The following is a 19308-nucleotide window of genomic DNA, read 5'->3' as shown; positions in this document are numbered from 1 at the left end:
GAGGGTTGGAAATAGCTCTCCGGCCGTTCTCCGCCGGCCCGGGTGCCGAGGGAGGGTTCCACGGCTACTGTTGCCAAAGGGGAGGGGTGGCGTCCCCAAATGAAATCTGCTAGACCGGGGGCCGCCGCTTCCCGCTCCGCTGGACCGCTAGCGCCGGCCGGGGTGCGGGAGGGAGCGCTGAGCCTAGAAGCACTAAACGGCACTTGTCCCCGAGACCCTGGCTGCCTGCCTGGCCCAGGAATGTGCCCAGAAAAGGAACACGTTCTCACAGCGGGGACGCAGGGGGAGGGGTGGCGCGCTCGGGCGTCCCTCGGCTCCTCGACTAGGAAGGACTAGGACTGCGACTAAGATCAGCTCGGGGCCCCAGTCTCTCTGCCAGTCCCGCTGCCAGGAACCCTGGGCCACATACCCATCCTCCCCCCCGCAAGCCTTCCCGCCGGGGCGAGGTTCACTCCAACCTTTGTGCCCAGAAAGAGCAGGAGTCCTTGTCTGAGTTTTCAAGTCTTTTTATTAACCCAACGGTTAAAAAAAAAAAAAAAAAAAAAGACCCCCATCACCACATCTCTGCCACCCCTCCTTCCTTCCAAAAAGTAGCGGAGAGGGAGAGAATTGAGCAGACCCCTTCCCCCAGGAGCCACTTACAAAAGGCAGAGATGGGAGGCAGGGGAGAAAGACATCACAAAAATAGCAACAGATGAAGGAGGGCAACAGAACCACAAGCACAACACAAAGCGGCGCGGGGGGGGGGGGGCGCAGACACTGGAAGAGAGAAGCCCAGAACCCCCTCCCTTCTTTTCCACAGCCTCGACGCTGCTGCCCACCTGGGCAGGCAAATGCGTTCTGCAGTACACTCGCTAAGTCTTGCGAGGCGAGGGTCCCCAGAGCAGCGGCCAGGGGACCCGGGGCGCCTTTCCGGGCCACACCCGAGCCTGCCTTCCCCACCCCACCGAGGAATGTGCGCTCGAACCGCAGGGAACCGCGGCGCGGGGAGGGGCGCAGGGCCAGCTCCGGTTGGCGGTGCATGAAAAGTAAAATATGAACACACAGAGCCCAGTGCCGGCCTCTGGGAACGAAGGGATACTGCCAGACCCCCCGGGGCCCAGCAGATACACAGAAAGGCAGGGAAAGAAAAGCAAAACACCAGTCTCTGGACTGCATCTCAGGACCACCGCAGTGACCGGCCCGCCGCCTCCCTCACCCACGGGGGACAGAGATCCTTCTATCAGGGGATGAGGTATAAGCGGTCTGTGCCCGTCCAAGCTTTCCTTCGAGCCAGGGAGGCGGAAGAATACAGACCAGCGCCTTGGCCGCGCTGCCGGGACCGCGTAACAAACGGGCGAGGCGAAGAGGGCCGGGCGAGCAGGGTCCCTGGTCCAGGGCAGTCTAAACTTCAAATATCCCGATCCGTTAGACCGCAAAGCCCAATTTTTGGCAAGAATATGGTCATTGGGAGAAAAGCCCAAGAGAGGCTGAGAAAGGGCCAGTGGCTTTGGTATAAGGGACACACATGTCTGGACAGCGTCTCTTACCCAGTCTCGAAGCCCCAAATCACCAAGAAACCGCCCAGCCAACAGCTCTCCTGCTTTCTCAAGCTATTTGGTTCTCTGACGGGAGTAGGACTTAGGTAGGTCTTGGGAGGAAGCAAGAGGAGGGTGAGAAAAAGGGAAATTCCCCATCTATTCCCTACAGCTGTCTCCTAAGGCCCACAAAGAGGTTACTGCAGGGCTGGGAACCCACTCCTCTAGCCAAAGCCCTTTAACAGGTCACTCCAAACACCAAGACCACGGGGAGGGGGCTGTGGCTGGCGGGGCATTCGTGGCCTGCATGGGGGAGGCCCCTGCCCTCCAGATCCTCCTTTAGCCTCTCTTCCCTCGCAGCCACAGCCCTCGGCCTTCAGGACTGGAGCCACCACGATACTCAGCCAGGCTTTGGTTCCCCGGATCTCTGTGGATCTCAACGTGTCCATGTAAGTTTCCAGAAGGGTGAGTGATCCAGGCGCTTCTGCCTGCCCACCTCAGGTCCTTCTCTGGCCCCAGGAGCCACTGTGTTTCTATCCCACGGGGACGGGAAGCCAGTGGAAACAAGGACCAAGAGTCAGACTTGGAGACCACGCCCCTGGCTGGCGTCACCCATCATTGGCAGCCACCAGCTGCCCCACACCCTCGCGGATGTACACAGACTGGATCTCCTTGGTCTTGAGGCAGAGATCGCAAGCCCAGACAGCAGAGGCCTCGGTGGTCAGCAGCCCGTAGGCGCTCTCCGTCATGCCGGTGCACTCGCGGTGGAACCACTTCTGGCAGGAGGCCTCACAGAGGATGGCGTCCTGGTCATCGTTCACCTCGCTGCGACAGGCGCCGCATGGATACACCAGGCCCGGGGGAGGCTGAGGCCCCGAGCCCCCACCCACCTTGCTGGGGGGTGCCAGGCTGTTGGCATCTGGGGGCCCCCCACCCCGCCCACTGCTGTCTGGGGGGAAACTGGGCTGATTCCCATTCACAGCAGCCACTGGGGAGCCTGAGTGAGGCTCCTGGGGAAAGGCAGTGGGAGCAGGTGGATTCAAGGGCTTTCCCCCATCCTCACCACCGGGGCCAGGAAAGCTAGGGTCCGGGCCAGGGAAGGGACTTGTGTTGGGGGGCAGGCTGGGGAGCCCCGGACCAGGTCTCTGGAGAGGAGAAGGACCAAAAGGTGCTCCTGGCTGGGTAAAGCGTTGGGGAAGAGAAGGGGGGCCCAGCTCTCCTCTGGGAGGTTGACCCATGGTAGGTGAGATCATGGGCCCAAATCCCCCCACTGGGCCTGGCATCATCTGCCCACCAGGAGGGCTGAAGTTCTGACCCAGAGGCTGGTTGAAGGGCTGGCTAGGAAAGTTCATGTTGCCTGGGGGTGGGTAGCCAGGGCCCTGGGGGGGCATGTTGAAAGCAGGGCCCATAGGGTTGGGAGGAAAAGGTGGGGGCTGTCGACGAAGAGGCTGGGGGCCCCCTCCACCCCCAGTGCCATAGCCTGGGGGTACCTGGCCTGCCATGCCCCCCTGTACACGGAAGCCTCCAAAGGGGACAGGACTGCCCAGGAATGGAGGGGCTGCACCCCCCACCTTAGGGGTTCCAAAGTCATCCTCAAAAGGGTTGGATGCAACCAGGTGGTCCACCATAGGAGTCGGGGGTGGTGCGAACTCCGTCAGATGTGAGTATGCAGGGCCCTAGTGGGGAACAGGTGAGGGAACGAAGTTACAGAGGGAAGCACACAGCCACAAAACCACAGGAGGGAGCGAAAACAGCCTGTTCTGGACGCTCCTCACAAGCAGCTCAGATGTAAATGGGGACAGACCTGACTGTAACAGAGCAACAGAACCGAGCCGAGTCCTCGCTCTGACAACCGATAATCTCGAGACCCCTAGGCGGGTGTTCCGCTTTTTTAAGCCGCGGATCCCTCCTCTGTAAAACGGGGACGGTGCCTATCTCCGCAAAAACTGTCAAAGCGTCAGAAGCACAGAGGGCGGGAGAAGTCACCGAAACAAACCTCGGTAAGGGGGAGGTGTCACCTGCCAGGAGGGAATCGGGACAGGAAACGTGCGGGGCGAGGAAGCCCGCTGGCCCGACCGGTAAGATCGGCGGCCCCACGGCGCCCACCCCCCATCGGTGAGGAAGCGGAGAGACAGGGCGAGCAGCGGAGCCGCCGTCCTCCCTGCACCCGAGGCAGGTGCGCGCACGGCGGGGGCGGCACCACCCACCTGAGTACTGGACTTCCTCCGCTTCTTCTCCGGGCTCTTCATCTGCAGACCTGGAAGCGCAGCACAGGGCACACACAAACGCGTTTCCCCGGGGCTGCCCCACCTCCAGTGTCCCGGACGCGCCCGGAGGGGCTCCTCCAACTCGGACAGGCGCCCGCTCCCAGACTCGGTACGAACAAAGGTGCCACACGAGACACGCCGCGCGACCGCACTCTCGGCCGCCTCCTCCCTTCAACGACAGACATGCCCTCCGACTCCCCCGGGGCTCCGGGGTGCCCCATCCGCGACGCCCGACCCCCACCCCTCCCGCCCGAGCCTCCCTTCGGGCCCCCGGAACCACCCCCCGCCCCCGGCCCCTCGAGTGCTCGGCGGGCCCAGCCCCTCGGCGCTCTCACCGGCCTTGCCCTGCTTCCTCCCGGTGCCGGGCGGCGCAGGGGGCGGTGCGGGGCCGCCACCTCCCTCCAGCTTGTCCGGTGGGGGCGGCGCCGAGGCGGCCATGGGGCGGGGGGGGGGGGTGCCGGGGTCAGCGGCGGCGGGGGACGGACGCGCGCTCGGGCGGCACCATCGCCGGGAGCGGGGTCGGGACGCCCGCAAGGAGCGGCCAGGCCAGGCGGCGAGGCCCGGGAGCGAGCGCAGCGCCAGCCGCCTGCGCGCGGCCACAGCAGCAGCAGCAGCAGCGGCGGTGGCGGCAGCGGCGACCGGAAGCGGAAGTCGGCGCGGTCGCCTCCACCTCACAGCGAGGGGGCGGGGCCACCGGGCGGCGGGAGCCGAGGACCGGGGCGCGGACGCGTGGGTGCGGGAGACCCCCACCCACCGCCCGCCGACGGGGTCGCGGACGGGCAGCAACAGGGACCACGAGGCCGAGGTACAAGAAATAGGGACTTTAATGACGATTTCCCTTTGGTATCATCGAGACCCGTGGAGACGCGCGAACGAGACGGAAAGGCCGGGACGGAGACGGAGGAGACCCAGACTCGCAGCGGCAGGACGCCCTCCAGGCGCTGTGCGAAGGGCCGGCAAGGCGGCCAGGCCCCGTTGCTGCAGGAGTGAAGCGGCTCGCACCCGTGGGGCCTCCCCGCCTCGCGCCGTCCTGGCTCGGGACCCCTCCTGGAGCCCTGCGGCTCTGCTGGAAAGGAGAACGCTGTGGGCCCAGCCGCCGCCAAGACCGGGTGGGAGGAGGAAAATGCCAATCATTGTAAAAGGCTTTGAAAAGTCAAAGAGGTGACGTGTACACGTAACTGATTATTGTCATTTTGCCACGGAAAACACATAAGGAAAATAAACCTACAGCCCTAAAACATATGCATAAAAAATAAAAATAAATCCCAAGTCTACAGATGGTATTTGGGGATTGTCCACTGCTTTCTTCTCGATGGCCCCGTTCCTGCCTCCACAGATCCCCCTGGGAAAGATACCAGGTCAGGAGGACTAAATCCAGTCCCTGCCACCCCCCGACCAACACCCGCCCCCCCGCCAAGGAGGAGAGCGGGGCAGAGGTTGCAGGACCCAGAGCTATGCTTTGGCTGTAGAGTGTAACATGCATGCAACATGGTGGGGGGGAAGATGACACAGGAGGACTTAGGAAATGTATGTACAGACCCCTTGGGTGAGGGGTGCCCCCTGGCCAGGAGGCACTGAGCAAGGGAGGGGTCCATCTCCCCGCTGGCCAGGAAGGGGGCTCTGAGGCAATATCTAAGGGTTGCCTGTCCCCGGGTAGAAGGGACAGCTAACATTCCTGCCTCTGTTCTCCCAACCTCAACTGGAGGGGGGTCCCAGAAGCCAAGAAGGTGTCAGTACCCCCACCCTCAACCTCAGGGGCTCAAGAACTCTTTGCATAAAATATCTTCAGACCTAGGAGATGGTCAAAGGCACAAAGTTTAACCACTGGGAGGGAGGGTTGTTGAAAGGGGTCTGGGGTATACCCTGAGCCCAGGGGTAGACCAAAGGTGTGATTCATCCCCCTTCCTTGGAAAGGTGACTGCCCCCATTAAAGCCTTTCTCACTTCAAGGAGACACACTGCCCACGCCTCAAGCACCCACCTTCTTGGGGAAGGGGGTATCAGATTGGCACAGGAAAGGCCCAGGGAAGGGAGCCACTCTGTTCAATAATACTTTGGTAAGGTTCGGGAAGAAACAGGATTCTACGCCCAGCTTCTGACAAACCCTCTCATTCAGTGGGTGCTGAGCCGTGTCCACACTATCCCCAGCTCCAACACAAGGCCACGCCCACAGAACGCTCCCACATGAGGTCCTGAGAATCAAGGAGTAGGGTGGAAGGGGTGGGAGGGCCCCTTCGGGGAGAAAGCACTGAGATGGTCACAGCTTCCGCTCCACGGGCTGCTGGAGACACAGTTCACTGCCCGCAGAGATGATGGGCAAGTGATTGTCCACGTGGTAGCTGATGAGGTGACTGACACTCTCAAAGCGGTGGTCCTTTGTCCGAACCTGAGCAGCAGGAAGAAAGGGGTTAATTCAGGCGCAAAGTCAAAGGCTGCAGAAAGGAGACAACTATACTGAGGGATGAGGAAGGAGAAAAAGACCGGGATGGGAGGACTGTCAGCCCAGGTCACAAAGGCTTCTCTAGAAGAGGATCCCACAGCTAGCTCTGGCAGCAGGCTGAGAGGACAACAGGACCAGAAACTGAGAAGCTGAGGGATACCGCCTCTCCCGACCTGTTGGGTGGCCTGTCTCAGAGGAGGACACACACTCCGAGAAATTTGGGGGAGGAAGATGGGACTGCTGTGGAGAAGAGCCGAAAGTCAGGATGGACAGTGGGGCGGTGTGGGCAGGCGACAGGACGCCAGGCTGAGCCCTGAGTCCGAAGGGACTGCGGAGGCCCCTCCCTCCTCTTGCAAAAGGAGATTTGGTGTTTCGAGGCTCCAGGCCTCTGACGCCGGGCATCAGCACCTCTCCGGGATGGTTTCCTCGTTTGTCAGAAGAGGGGCTCAGGCAGGCTGAACACCTTCGAGCTCAGATGGAGAACTGAGGATCGAGAGGAACAGAGCTCGGGCCCAGGGCTGTGCGAAGGGAAGGACGCCGTCCTGCCGGAAGCGGGCCGCACATGCAAGCCGAGCAGGGAAAGGGGGTGGCAGCGAGGGGAGACCAGGGCTCCGCGGGAGCGCGCCGCAGTGCCCAACACATGGCCCCACGCCACTCACCACGCCCTCTGGGTCCACCAGCAGCAGGTGCTTGGGCTGCCCGCTCTGCAGGCCAGTGAGCACGTACTGGCCTGGGCTGCTCGCGCTCTCCCGCACCAGGAAGTCCCCGTGCAGCTGCAGCAGCGCCTCGGCCTCCCGCCGGCTCAGCTTCCCGTGGAACCAGGCCTCCCCTCGGAGCTGCTCAGCCATGGCCACCGCCTGGGGGGGCGGAGGCACCCGAAGGGCATCTTCGAAGGGCTCTGGGGGTTCAGAGAGAGAGGGCTGAGAGGGGCCACTGGCCCAACACAGGCCAGGACCCACACCTTCAGGGAGGGGAGGGCAGAAGAGCAGGAACCGTGGGAGAAGATGGAGACGCAGAAAAGGAGACAGCAGCACTCACTCATGTCAAAGAGGTCTCGGGGCGTGCTGCCATTGACGGCAGCATTGGGAGGCCCAGCCCCACCCCCTGCCTGCCGGGCCTTGTCCAGGTTCTGCACGTTGACGTAAGAAGGATCGTCAAAGAGCTCTTTCCCTGCTGAGCAAAGGGCAGCGTCACAGTGGCCCCAGCCCCGCCTCCTGCACCCAGACTCCGCCCCTCCCAGCTCCCTTCACACCTGGGCAGGGTGGCGGAGGTGGCATCTGTTTGCGGGTTTCCGGGTCTGCCCCCACAGGCTGCCCCACCGGCTGCAGGGACAAAAATAAGATGAGACCAGGAGCCCAGGCCGGCCACTCCCATCCCGGGCCCCAGCCCACCTCCACCCAAGCGACTCACCAGCGTTGCTCCCAGGTGGCTGGGGGTCTGGCCAACAGGTGGAGGGGGTCGAGCTGCCCCAAGGGGGGCTCCTTCCCGAAGCCTCATGTCCACCACTCCCCCAAGAGGGGGTTCCTTTCCTGGGAAGTCATTATAGTACTGGTGGCCAGGTGGCTCTTCCTCTTCCTCATCCCAAGCCGAGCCATCAAAACCAGCCATCCTGAGAGGAACAGGTGGGAGGGGCACAGGCAGTGGCCATGGGCCGGGCACGTCCTGCAGGCCAGGCCTGAGGAGGGCTGTTTTCTATACACAGTCGTCCCTCAAGGTAGCCCCACTTCCCTCTCCAGTGACAGAGCGCAGAGATGAGGGTCGGAGGTGGAGAAATTTGCCTGTGGTTTCACAGTTAAAGGTGACGGACCTGAGCTGCAACACCAGATTCGATTTTAGGGTTCGTGGCCTCGATTATCGTGCTGCCTCCCCAGACGGAGGGAAGCAGCCACACAAGAGAGCAAGAGGAGCTGCGTTCCAGAGCGCCCGAGTCTCCTCTAAATGCTCCACAGCTAGAGGCCTCGAGGGGACAGAGAAAGGCAGAGACCTCAGGAGAAAGACATCCTCCCTCACCCAAGTCTTGATGGCTCCTGGGGGCCGGGGAATGGAAAACCACGGATGAGAAACGGGCAAGACAGGCGGACGCAGCGCAGGAGCCCGGGGCCGCGAGAGGAAGAGTGAGCCTGCAGCAGGGCAGGGCCTGGCCAGACTTTCCTGCCGGCCGCAGGAAATGTAATAGCAGGAAGGGGGAAACAGGCCCGCAGGTCGTCCCCCCACACACGCCAGGCCCCCGACCCTCTCTGCTCGAGTCTGAGCAGTGGAGCAGACCTGCTCTCTCAGCAGGGCCCCAGGGCCCAGGGGCCGCTCCACCCCTCCACACCCGCTCACCTGTCATGAGGGGTGACCAGCTTGGGCGGGTTCCTGAGGTACTGTTTGAAGCGCAACTCGAAGGCCTGGCCGATGGTGCTGATGACATCCTGAGCCAGCCCCTCGGGACACTCCAGGATGTGGCAGGCTGGGGACACAGCAGAGGCGGCCCGTGAGCCCCGAGCTCACGCTGGGACCAGACACTGCCGGGGGGCCCTCATCTTCCTGGCCGGAGCCCCCACTTAGCTCCCCGGGTCCTGCTCACCTGCCTCCCAGACAGCCGGCCCCACCCAACTCCCCACCACGCCTCACCTCTCTGATTCACCGGGTCTTTGGCAACATAGGCGACGTACTCAGCTGTGTCCTGGGGTGGGCAGGGTCAGAAACAGCCCCTTAGCTCAGGTTTATGGCCCACCTCACCCCCGACCCCTAAAAGCCCAGGCCCTCCCAGACACTGCTTCGATCCCAGCGTGGCCTCTTCTCCAGCCGCTGCAGCCCCTGCTCTTCCCCCCTCCACCCTGTTTCCCAACTCACCGGGTCTCCACCGGACGCAAACGAGATAGACTGCATGTGGTGGTTGGCGATGATCTGAGGTTAAGGCAGGGGACAGGGAAGGGACGAGTCAGGCAGCCTCAGGGCCGAGCTGGGCGCCCCCAGTCCCGGCCCAAGCCCTGGACTAGTCAGTCCCACCCTTTTGGCTTCCTAGCCCAGGTGCTCCTAAGCTCCTCCTTCCTGTCTTACTCCTGGCCCTCCCCGCAGGGCTTCTGGCCCCCTCACCCGACCCCACCAACCTGTCTGCAGTCTGCGGCCACGAGGTTGAGGCTGCTGGTGGAGACGGTGAGAGTGATCGGCATCCCGGCAAATTTCAGGTTACTCCTCCCCAGGATGGAACTGAGCGGGCGGCTACAGGGCTAGCCAAGGACCCGAGGGTCTCAGAAGCCGAGGGTTCCCCACACCAGAAATCCCCCACCCTCTGTCTTTTGGCCTTGTCCCCACACGTCCCCATGCTTGTCTTCCCCCACTCCCCCACATTTCCCAACAGCACCCCCAGCCCCATTGGCCCCAGGTACCTTTCTCCTCCTCGTCGCCCCCTTGGCACCGGGCACGGCATCACACACCAGGCTGATGGCCTCCCTGGCGAGAAAGGGGTCCTCAGACGCAGAGCCTGTCTCTCGCTCCAGAGCCGGTCTCCCGCTCACTGGGGCGGCCACAGGGCAGGGGGAGGGGAGGACCAGGCCAGACTCCAGGGGCACTCCAGGCTCTTTGTCGTGGTGGATTGAATTAAGGGCCTTTAATATTTGATGACATGGAGAGGCCACTTCCTGGCTGATTGGGTTAGGGCCTCTGTGGGTCTGCCCCCACCTCCTTCCAGCTACCAAATGAATGTCCCATGGCCTTCCCAAAGCCAGCGGCAACCTTCCATACACCCCATCCTACACTCGGGCTCCAGCTGCCAGCTGCTCTGCCGCCTCCCCCACAACCCACAGGACTGGAAAAGTGAGTGGGACCCAGACCAGAGGCGCCTCTGTTCATCCAGACTTAGACTCACTCCCCTAACTCTCTCTCTATCCCCTTTACCTAAAGCTAAGCCGTGGCTAGTAAGCCACCAAGACCCACTCCCCTGCTCCCCTCAGTAATTCAGGGCGCTCGCCCCCCCCCCCCGTCCCCTCCTCCCCCAGCCCCCCCTCCCCCGCTAACCTGGTGACCTGGGTGCGGGTGTTGAAGTCCAAGGCGCGCATTGACTGCAGAACCTCCACGCAGCCCATGTACTGAGGGAGGGACGGAGGGGAGCAGTCAGCCGCCTCCCCCCACCCCTTCACAAAGAGCCCTGGGCCTTTTCCCTACGTGCTCCCTAAAGGAAGAATAAAGACGAAGAAGTTTTGCCCGCTGCTTGCGGCTATGCCCCACAACGCCCCCACAACATGCAAGACCACAGGAAATGAGGAGCAGAGAAAAGGGCAAGCTGGGAGGGCCTGGGGCACCTGGGGAGAGACTGTGGAGGGCAGTGACAGGCACTGGCGGGGGGGGGCGAGTAGCGGGTGGAGTGACATCCACAGCGGGAGGAGGCTGGAGGACGTGATCGAGGCTCACTCATTCCCACACTTACTAAGTGCTGGGCTTTGTGCTAAGCATGGCAGGGTGGGGGTGGTCACCAGAAGGAAGGGGCCCAGGCAGAGCTGGAAGGGGAGGGGCCGCAGACGCGGAGGAGCAAGAAGGGTATGAGAAACAGGACCCTGAAACCAAGGGTGGTGCTAGGAAGAGCAGAAAACCAGAGGCTCCAGAAAAGCCCAAGTGAGACAGAGGGGTCTGGGAGGGCAGAGGGCGGAGGGAATGGCAGGACGTTCACTCACCCGAACCAGGTAGGAAACCCCGGGTCCCATGACTTTGTCGTTGGGATGCAGCCAGCCCCGTGTGGGCTTATTGACAAAGCTCCCGTGGCGCGTCCACTCCTCGCCCCCCAGCTGGCCCCCTTCCACCCGAGTCCTGCGCCCGCCGCCTCCACTCAGCTTGTTCATGTCCTGGAGGAGGGGCGGGGGGCCTGAGTCTGGCGCAGCCACCCCTCCGGGCCCCTCCCCATCCTCAGCTGCCCTTCCTGGCTCCCCCTTTGGCCCCGGGCGCCCCCCGGCTGGGTTGGCCAGCTTCAGGTTGCTCATTCGGGGGAAGAAGGAGCACAGGGTGGTGGGACTGTCATCCCCGGGCAGAGGTGGCAGGATGGGCCCCAGAGATGAGGCTGATGGGGAAGGCAGCTCCTCCGGTGGGGAGGGCCCTGAAGCCCCCTCCTCCAGCGATGACAGAGACTCGTTCCGGAGAGGGTTGTACTTGGACTTGGGGGGCAGGAGATCCATGGCTGCTGCTGGAGGGAGGCTGCTGCCCAGCCCGGCCCCCCTGCCAGTCCAGGCAAGGGGGCCAGGCAGGGGGCATCCCCAGGCCCTTAGTCTGACCGGACCTCTAGGGCCCAGGGATCTCAAGGATCCTGGAGAGGGAGAGGGACAAGTGGCGCCAGCACCCCCGGCTCAGACCCAGAGAGTTTCCGGCCCCATCCCCGCCCAGCGTGGAGCCTCTTCTCCAGCAGCGGAGAGAACAGGCTGGACCCGGAGCTGCCTTGCTCCTCCCCAGGGGCGGAGCCCTAAGGCCGGAGACCAATCCCAGGGACAGTGCTGACTCACAGGCTGGACCAGGCTAAGCCCCCAGCACAGCCACAGCCCCGGACTCTGGCTGGGATGGAGCTCCCTCCATGCACCCCCACCACTGCCCCGCCGCTGCCCCCAGACAAACCACCAGTAATCTGGGGAGGAGGAAAGTGGGGGTGGGAGGGAAGGATGTAGGAATGAGAAAGAAAGGAGGGAAATAAGAGGAGGTCTGGATCAATCCACACAGGACAGGGGCAGGCCAAAGGGAGCAGGAAGCTGCGGGAGGGTAGGGGGAATGAGAGAGGAAACAGGGAGCTGGGGGTGGAAAAGGGAGGGGATCCCTGAGCTCAGCACTTCCCTTCCTGTCCTGGTGGAACACTCAAACGCCCCCCTCCTCCAGGTCACCCCCCCAACATACTACCACACGATGGGGGTGGGGCCAGGGAGCCTGGGCCATTAGCACCCTCTGCTACTACAGCTGTGGGCAGGAGGTTAGGAAAATGGGAAAGGATGGAAGTGGTACCAGCGGACGCAGAGAGGGGCCAAGAGGAAGAGCAAAGCTGGAGAAGTGAGAACAAAGTCCAACCTGGGCGGTGCACCAGGGCGAAAGCTGGGGCACAGGACAGGCTGATGGAGCCCTCCCACAACACCCACCAGGCCAAGGAGCAGCAGCCCCCAGCCAAGCACTTCTCTGTGGCCCCTTCCACAGGTCTAGTCAGCAAAGCAAGCTGGCAGGGGCGGCTGGCTGGTTCGAGCTCCTCCTCCTGGAGTGGGGACAGGGGAAGTTGCATATGTCCACCACGGAGCACAGTGCCCCCCAAAACCAGGGGCAGAGTCTGGCTGGAGGAGGCGGAAAAGTGAAACCATTCTCCAGGAGAAGTTGGAGCTGCAGGCCAGAAAGGGACAGAGGGAGCAGCAGACAAGGCTGTGCCTGGAAAGCTGGGGCTGGACATGGGGAACAGCCCCAGCCATCCCTTCCAAACCCGGCTCCCAGACACAGCTCTGCTAGAGGGGCCATGGAGGAGCAAAACAATTAGTTGAAGATACACAGGACCCCCACGCTCACCTTGGGATTACCTACTCTTAAAACTCCAGAAGATACAAAGATGCAAACTACAACGATTGATAATACTAACACTTATATGGTGTTAGATACTATGCTAAACTCTCCCCTGGTCTCGGTCACTCCATTTCCTCAGGCCTTCAGCGCTCAGGCCTATAGAGATAGAAGGAGGGGTTCTGCCCTGGCCTCGCACCCCCAGCACCCAGGGCAGGACGTCCTCCGTCCTCCGCCTGCCGGAGCCCGCACAATCCAGAGGCAGGGAACAATCAACAGGTGTGGGCGTTTGGAGGAGAGACAGCGGAAGTCGGGCGCTTTAAATCTGCATAGGAAAGGAGACTGCCTACTGGGAGTTGGGGTGTCTGGGTGTGGGGGAGAAGCTGCTCGTGGCAGCTCGGCCCAGCAGGGAGGAGGAGGCAAGTAGCAGGAAATGGCGAAAGCCTCAGGAATGTTTCCAGAAGGGAAGGCTGGGCGAGCGGGACCAAGAGGAATGCCCAGACAAGAACTCTGGATGGGGGGAGGGGAAGAGCCAAAGAAACGATGGAGACTGGGGAGTCCAAAAAAAATAAAAATAAAAATAAAACAGCAAAAAGGTCACTGTCCCCTCCACCCACGCCAAGCCACCGTTTAATGGCAGCAGAGAACTTTCGCTCCTGTCACACGCGGGTCACACGCCAGTAAACCCATGGCCCTACCAGCTCCCGAGGTGCAGGTGTGAGACCTACAGCTGTCTCTGGGGCGGAGTCGGTCCTGGGCAGGAGCAAGCCTCCGTCCCCCTCTCGCGCCCAACCCCAAGTCTTGGCCGGGGGCAGGGGAAGCGGAGGTCTGCCCCGGACCTCGCGCCGCTCAGAACCGGGCGGGGCACCTGGACTTCCCACCTGCCGGGCCAAGAGCGCTAGGGACAGCCGGGCCCGAGGCCCACGCGAGAAAAGGGAACTCTGTCTGCCAGGGCCCTCGGGGCCCAAGACGGCGCTTCTGAGGGGGTCCGGGTCCCACTCGGAGCTCTCCCGAGGGGGCGTGGCCCCAGGTCGCGTGCACCCGGGACTTCCCGGAGGCCAGGCTCCCGCACGGCCGACGTGGTAGGGAGGGGGCGGGGCCTCGGGCGGAGCCCTGGGGGCGTGGCCTCGCGCGCCCGGCCGGGCGGCCGAGGGGCGGGGCCCTGGCCTTCTGGGAGTCAGGCTTCGGGACGGACCCGTGGCCAGGAGGCGGGGTCTCGGGAAGCTGGAAGCACTACCGTCAGGTTTCCCGCAGTAGGGCTGGGAAGCATGTCCGGGGGTGGGACTTCCAGGAAAGCTGGGCGGCAGGGTGGGGTCGTGGACAATAAACAGAAAACAAATCGGGGTTCGGGGCGCCCCCCTGAAGATGGGGGGTGGGACTTCCGGGGAGGGGGTCGTAGGGGGCGGGACTTACAGGTCCAGACCGGAAGTAGGGTCCCGGGAGCGGGGTTCCGGGGTGGAGGAGTGGGTAACCTAAGAAGAGGGAGAAGACCCAACTCACCAGGGCCTCATGGAGTCTCCGCACCGCACCGCGGCTCGATTTGGTTCCGGATCACGCCACTGCCTTCTCAGGTGGCCGTTCCAACTTTCTCCCCGGCCGGGCCTCCCTGAACAAACTTTATTGCACTCACTTCCGGCCTCACTAACCCCTGACCCTGCACCTCAGCGTCCCTCCTTCAGCCGGCCCACTTTCCCGAATCAGCCAATGGCAGCTCGAGAACGCGCACGGGGTCGGAATGGCCAATTAGAGGCGTAAGTTTTACCTACGTTGGTTCTTGACGAACGTTAGGCGTCCACTCCAATAAGGACTCGAGGAGAAGCTAATCTAAGCCAATCCGAGGCTGGAAGGTGGAGACGTCCCGCCTTAAACCAAAGGGACCAATAGGAAGCGCGGGCGGCGTGTTTGAAAGCGAGGCTAAAGTGGGTGGGAGCGCGTGCTGCTGGGAGTTGTTTGGAGGTTGGCGGCGCGGGCCTGACGGTCCTCAGACGGAGTGATCATGTCGCACAAACAGATTTACTACTCGGACAAATACGACGACGAGGAGTTCGAGTACCGGTTAGTGCCGGCGCGGGGGACATAACGAGGTTGCGAACTTTGACAAGGGAGGGCAAGAGGAGTTACTCACCGGGGCCGAGGCGACAGGACCGGCGCATGCGCGAGAGACTCCCGGGACGCTGGCGGGGAGCGCAGAGCGCATGCGCGAGGGCCGCGGCGCGGCGGCGTGCGGACCCAGGGAGCTCCCAGTCGGCCCTGAGCTGGGGAGCGGGCGGAGGGGGCGTGGCTCTTGTAGGAAGCGGACCTCCCCCCACCCACACACACAACCCCGCGCTGACAGGGCTCTGGAGCGTTCTCGAGCGGCCCCGGGCACGTCGAACTTGGACTTGCGGAGCCTGCTGGGGAGGGGTGCGGCGACGGCGCTGGAGGGCTCCTGGAGGGGGGGCGTGGGCGCGCAGCTGGCCGGGGAAGGGGCTGCGAGGTCCCCCGTCGGAGCCCGCAGAGTCGGAGCAGACCCTGCCGGGCTTCGGGGAGGCGGTGCGGCCGCGCGGGGGCCGGTGGCTCTTGCCGCAGGCTGGCGTCTGACCGCCGGGAGATCGCGAAGAGCGAGGGGCCGGCCCGAGTGCGTGGCGCTTCCCGCCGCTGCTCGGCTGGTGTCTGTGGGAACGTGCCGAGCTTGGGTTTCTTTTCTAGCCGAGTGCTGGGCTCGGGGCGCGCTGACCCTGCGGGGCTAGCTAGTCGGTGGGGCCTGGCGGTGCTGTCGCGGTTTAGGACCGGGGGAGGCCTTGGGGGTGGGTTTGTGCGGCCGATCCGACCGCGCGTGGAAGGCAGCCGGTGCCAGGGGCTGTCGGAGTGGAAGCTGCGGTCACGTATCCCCCCACTAGAGCGGGGCCTTTGCAGAGCATCTCCGCCGCTGTTTGTGGCTACCCATCTGGTGTGTTTCCACGGAGCCTGAGGGAGTCTGGGTCAGCCCGGTTCGTGTCGGAGAATTTTTCGCCCGGAAAGGGGTCTTAGCCCTGGTTAGGAGAACTTGGGAAGACGTCTCATGGCGGCTCTCGTCAAAGCAGGGAAACGAGATCGGGGGTAACCGTGGAGGGGAGGACATGGCCATTTCATGCTTGGTGGTGGGTCTTACCGCGGCTCTCCCCGAGGCTTTTCTTCCGCAAAACCAGCCCTTTTCAAAAACTACTTTTAGTTACTGGCTGTGTGTGCCCTGGGGCTGCCCTTATGTGTTCTAGAGTAAGCCGCAGCCTGAGCCCCAGGAAGGCAGGAAAACAGTGCCCCTTCCCGTGAGTTACTCATGAATGTGTGCTTCCTAACCCGCTCTGGTGAGGATTTACATAACTGGGCTTTATCTGTAGCTGCCTCCACCCCACCAAAAGTTGCATAAACTCCCTACGTTCGAAGCCCGTTTTTCCTTCCCGCCCTCTCTGTTTTGTGTGCAAGCTCTGGTCTAGCAGACAGCACCCAGCACTGACGTGACTCACCCCCCTTCCTATGCTTCTGTTGCAGGCACGTCATGTTGCCCAAGGACATCGCCAAGCTCGTCCCCAAGACCCATCTGATGTCTGAATCGGAATGGAGGAACCTTGGCGTGCAGCAGAGTCAGGGATGGGTCCATTACATGATCCACGAACCAGGTTGGTGCAGCGTCTGAGAGCAACCACGGAGGCTCCTTCCCTGTTGGAAAGAGGGAATGATGAGATTGTATAACCCAGACAAGTGGGGGGGGGGGTGGCAAGGGTGCTTTATTGGTTCCTCACCCACCATCTAGAAAAAGTGGAGTGACCAAAAATAAGAGGAGAGTATCTGGGAGGTTCAGAGACGACCTGTCCCTGATAAACCTCCTTTCATCTCTAGTTCAGTCTGAGTGTACCCTTTTTTTCCTAAGGCCACATAGATCTAGTAGAGGTTATGGTCCCTGCACCATTCTCCATCAGGAAGTGAATTTTTGGATGTGTTCCAAGTAAGCCAAGAAAGGTATATTTCTTGATAAGACACCAGACCCCAAGCAGCTGGGCGGAACTAAAAAAGGCCTGCAGGGCTGTACCAGCAGCAGAGGTGCTGATGCTAACAGTTCTGGGCTCGGCTGACAGCCCGGCACGTGGGGCTGTGTCTGAGGCCGACGCTTACATCTGCGTTTAGTCGGAAAGGTCTGAGTGGGTGACCCCTGGGAAGTGCAGAGATCGGTGCGAGTGCGTCCCTTGGACTCCCCCCTCTTTCAGAACCTCACATCTTGTTGTTCCGACGGCCGCTGCCCAAGAAGCCGAAGAAATGAAGCCAGCGGCGCTTCAGCCTCGAGCTTCACGCAGCTGCCTCGCTCGCTGACATCTTCCCGACAGCATCATTGTGTCGCCTTCTTGTTTCTCACTTTGGTATTTAAAGGACGTTCAGTTCACTGTTCGAATGTGCTGCTGCCCGCTTTGCTGGAGCAGAGCCGACAGCACCACGGCCCAGCCAGGGGAGCAAGTGGTCTTCGGCTGCGGCCTCTGCTGAGCATTACCCCAGAAACCATGCTGAGCTGTGCTGCACCCGGCGGCACACATGTGGTGGACAGAGGCAGTGTCCGAGGGTGAGGCCGTGGCTGCCACAGGGATTGTGTAAACTTGCTGTTTGGTTTTGTTTCCTGCCAGGTGTTGTATGATGGTGGTTTGTTTCAATGTATTGGAAACTTTTCATTTTATTCAAGAAATCTGTTCCATGTTAAAAGGCCTTGATTAAAGAGGACGTTTTTATAATCTAATTTTTTAGTTGTGAAGGTTTTCTGTTCTCTCAGGGTGAGCAGTGCACTCAGTACCGTGTTTCTGATTATATTCCCTTCGGTTGGATAATGTAGTTCAGCTCTTTGCTGATAATGAGGTTTATTTCAACATTCCGGTAACTGGTTTGTAATCTAGTCTAAGCAGACTTTCTGTCAAGCTTCTGAAATGTGCGGCTCTGTTAGCCTTCGGTAGAGGTTACAGAGAGACGCCACCTCCTCAAAACAAGTCAACTTTCCTACGGTCAGGGATGCTGCCTTTATCGAAGTCCTGATACTTGACCGGCACGAGGGTCAAGGGAGGAGGGTGTAAGCCAGAGGGTGCACCTGCGCTCCACTTCCTGCCCAGCCCAAGGCTCGGGCCTACCTGTGGCCCATTACCTGCTGCAGGGGTGGGGGGGTAGCCCCGGTTGTTCACTGTGGCTAGTACTGATGCCTAAGTCCTTACTTAGTGCCTTACTTGGTCTGGGGTGTGGCCTGGATGTGGGGATTTCCAAGCATTTTTATGCAGGTAGTTGGAGAATTAACCTTTGAGAAAACAGGTATAAGCTGTAGTTGTTCTAGAAAACATGTCTCCCAGGGGTACCAGGCTGGCTCAGTCCGTGGAGCGGGCAGGGTGGATCTCAGGGTTGCAGAGTTGCTGCCTCATGTTGGGTGGAGAGACTAACAGTAGTACTAATCAAGGAAGTGAATCTTCTCCCTGTCTTAGTTCAGTTGTGTTTCCGGAACCAGCAGCATAGGCCACACTGGGTAGAGATGCAAACTACTGGGTTCCACCTCGACCTTCTGAATCAGGAGCTCTGAGGGCTGGGCTGGGCTGGGCAGCGTTTGCACCAGCTTTCCAGGTGACTCTGGTGATCACTCAGGCTTGAGAACCCACTGCTAAGGAATTGGACCAGAGCTTTTTTGTGGGAGAGGTGGTCAAATGTTACCGGCACTACTAGTAAAGATAATGGGTCGTGTGACATACCATTAGCCAAGTGGGACTTCTGTTTTGCCTTTAAAAAATTTTTTTTCAGGGGGACTCAGATCATGACCTTCAGCTCAGGTCATGATCTCAGAGTCCTGGGAATCAGTCCCGCGTCGCCTCGGGCTCCCTACCCAGCAGGGAGCCTGCTTCTCCCTCTCACACTCCCTCTGTGCGCTCTCTCTCAAATAAATAAATAAATAACGAGGAAAAAATTAAGGGGGCACCTGGGTGGCTCGGTTGGGCATCTGCCTTCGGCTCAGATCGTCATCTCAGGGTGCTGGGATGGAGTCTCCCATCAGGGTCACCACACACACAGGGCTTATTGCTTGAGAAAGAATGGTCTAGAAGCCAGGCTCTTCCTCTCACTTTAGTGTTTTGTGGTTGCTGTGTGGCACTCCTAACTTTTCTTAGCCTGTGGCCCATCTGTAAAATGGGGATTGTTTGTCTTGGGCCTTAGAGTAAAATGAGGGTGGGCATGGTTCAGCTGTTCTCCAAGTGATGAGTGAACTCAGAGGCCTTACTGCAGAGAGCCGTCTAGGGACCGGGAGCATTGGCACGACCGTAGAGCTTGCTAAATGCAGATCCCAGGCTCCCACCCCAAACCTCCTGGATGGGAGAGACTAAACCAGCCTATTAAGGTCCCCAGTGGGAGCACCTGGCCTTCTCAGTAGAGCGAGCGACTCTGGGTAGTGAGCTCAGAATGCGCCTTGGGCAGATACTCCTTAAAATAAAACAATTTTTTAAAAGGTCCCAGATCAAACATTAAAATGTAAGAAACACTTTTAGACCAAAGGCAACTGAAATGAAGATAAACTGGGATGACATGAGAATCCGAGGCGGACACACAGCACGGCCTAGTCGGCTGCCCTC

At 61.1% G+C, this 19308-nt stretch overlaps 3 protein-coding genes across 10 annotated transcripts; 1 reads left to right on the top strand and 2 right to left on the bottom strand.

Moving 5' to 3' along the window:
- Positions 1-488: 488 nt before the first annotated feature.
- Positions 489-4471, bottom strand: PYGO2 (pygopus family PHD finger 2). 2 transcript variants are annotated; one of them, XM_047705626.1, is made up of 3 exons: positions 4120-4471; positions 3725-3774; positions 489-3193 (listed from the first exon to the last, which is right to left on the bottom strand). In XM_047705626.1, the coding sequence occupies exons 1-3, from the start codon at positions 4220-4222 to the stop codon at positions 2126-2128; spliced, it is 1221 nt and encodes a 406-aa protein (XP_047561582.1). In that variant the 5' UTR covers positions 4223-4471; the 3' UTR covers positions 489-2125. The 2 variants fall into 2 exon arrangements, with proteins under 2 accessions (XP_047561582.1, XP_047561583.1); XM_047705627.1 differs by having other exon boundaries at positions 3725-3953; positions 4120-4241.
- Positions 4472-4590: 119 nt separating this feature from the next.
- Positions 4591-14370, bottom strand: SHC1 (SHC adaptor protein 1). Of its 6 annotated transcripts, none has more exons than XM_047705621.1 (13): positions 14216-14370; positions 10879-11046; positions 10226-10296; positions 9598-9661; positions 9319-9438; positions 9062-9115; positions 8840-8891; positions 8549-8675; positions 7634-7832; positions 7476-7545; positions 7262-7396; positions 6883-7121; positions 4591-6169 (listed from the first exon to the last, which is right to left on the bottom strand). In XM_047705621.1, exons 2-13 carry the CDS (start codon positions 11041-11043, stop codon positions 6041-6043), a joined length of 1425 nt encoding a protein of 474 aa, XP_047561577.1. In that variant the 5' UTR covers positions 11044-11046; positions 14216-14370; the 3' UTR covers positions 4591-6040. The 6 variants fall into 6 exon arrangements, with proteins under 6 accessions (XP_047561577.1, XP_047561578.1, XP_047561574.1 ...); XM_047705622.1 differs by lacking the exon at positions 14216-14370 and adding an exon at positions 13597-13770; XM_047705618.1 differs by lacking the exon at positions 14216-14370 and having other exon boundaries at positions 10879-12218.
- A 244-nt stretch (positions 14371-14614) lies between these two features.
- On the top strand, positions 14615-17453 carry CKS1B (CDC28 protein kinase regulatory subunit 1B). Of its 2 annotated transcripts, none has more exons than XM_047705632.1 (3): positions 14615-14770; positions 16223-16350; positions 16936-17453. In XM_047705632.1, exons 1-3 carry the CDS (start codon positions 14712-14714, stop codon positions 16986-16988), a joined length of 240 nt encoding a protein of 79 aa, XP_047561588.1. In that variant the 5' UTR covers positions 14615-14711; the 3' UTR covers positions 16989-17453. The 2 variants fall into 2 exon arrangements, with proteins under 2 accessions (XP_047561588.1, XP_047561587.1); XM_047705631.1 differs by lacking the exon at positions 14615-14770 and adding an exon at positions 15800-15999.
- The last annotated feature ends 1855 nt before the right edge of the window (positions 17454-19308 follow it).

The sequence above is a fragment of the Lutra lutra genome, chromosome 15, assembly GCF_902655055.1.
Source record: "Lutra lutra chromosome 15, mLutLut1.2, whole genome shotgun sequence".
NCBI lineage: Eukaryota > Metazoa > Chordata > Mammalia > Carnivora > Mustelidae > Lutra > Lutra lutra.
The sequence above is the reverse complement of the archived record's forward strand: the minus strand, read 5'-3'. Positions and strand labels throughout refer to the sequence as shown.

Excerpts from the sequence above, each read along its gene's own strand:
- SHC1 (XM_047705618.1), bottom strand. The coding sequence starts at position 11,373 with ATGGATCTCCTGCCCCCCAAGTCCAAGTACAACCCTCTCCGGAACGAG. Across the intron at positions 9,116-9,318 it reads TGGCCGCAGACTGCAGACAG|ATCATCGCCAACCACCACAT; the intron begins GTTGGTGGGGTC and ends CCTTAACCTCAG. Across the intron at positions 8,676-8,839 it reads AGACCCGGTGAATCAGAGAG|CCTGCCACATCCTGGAGTGT; the intron begins GTGAGGCGTGGT and ends CTGTGTCCCCAG.
- CKS1B (XM_047705631.1), top strand. The coding sequence starts at position 15,938 with ATGTGTTCTAGAGTAAGCCGCAGCCTGAGCCCCAGGAAGGCAGGAAAA. Across the intron at positions 16,000-16,222 it reads GGAAAACAGTGCCCCTTCCC|GCACGTCATGTTGCCCAAGG; the intron begins GTGAGTTACTCA and ends CTTCTGTTGCAG. Across the intron at positions 16,351-16,935 it reads TTACATGATCCACGAACCAG|AACCTCACATCTTGTTGTTC; the intron begins GTTGGTGCAGCG and ends CCCCTCTTTCAG.
- PYGO2 (XM_047705626.1), bottom strand. The coding sequence starts at position 4,222 with ATGGCCGCCTCGGCGCCGCCCCCACCGGACAAGCTGGAGGGAGGTGGC. Across the intron at positions 3,775-4,119 it reads GAGGAAGCAGGGCAAGGCCG|GTCTGCAGATGAAGAGCCCG; the intron begins GTGAGAGCGCCG and ends CTGCGCTTCCAG. Across the intron at positions 3,194-3,724 it reads GGAGGAAGTCCAGTACTCAG|GGCCCTGCATACTCACATCT; the intron begins GTGGGTGGTGCC and ends GTTCCCCACTAG.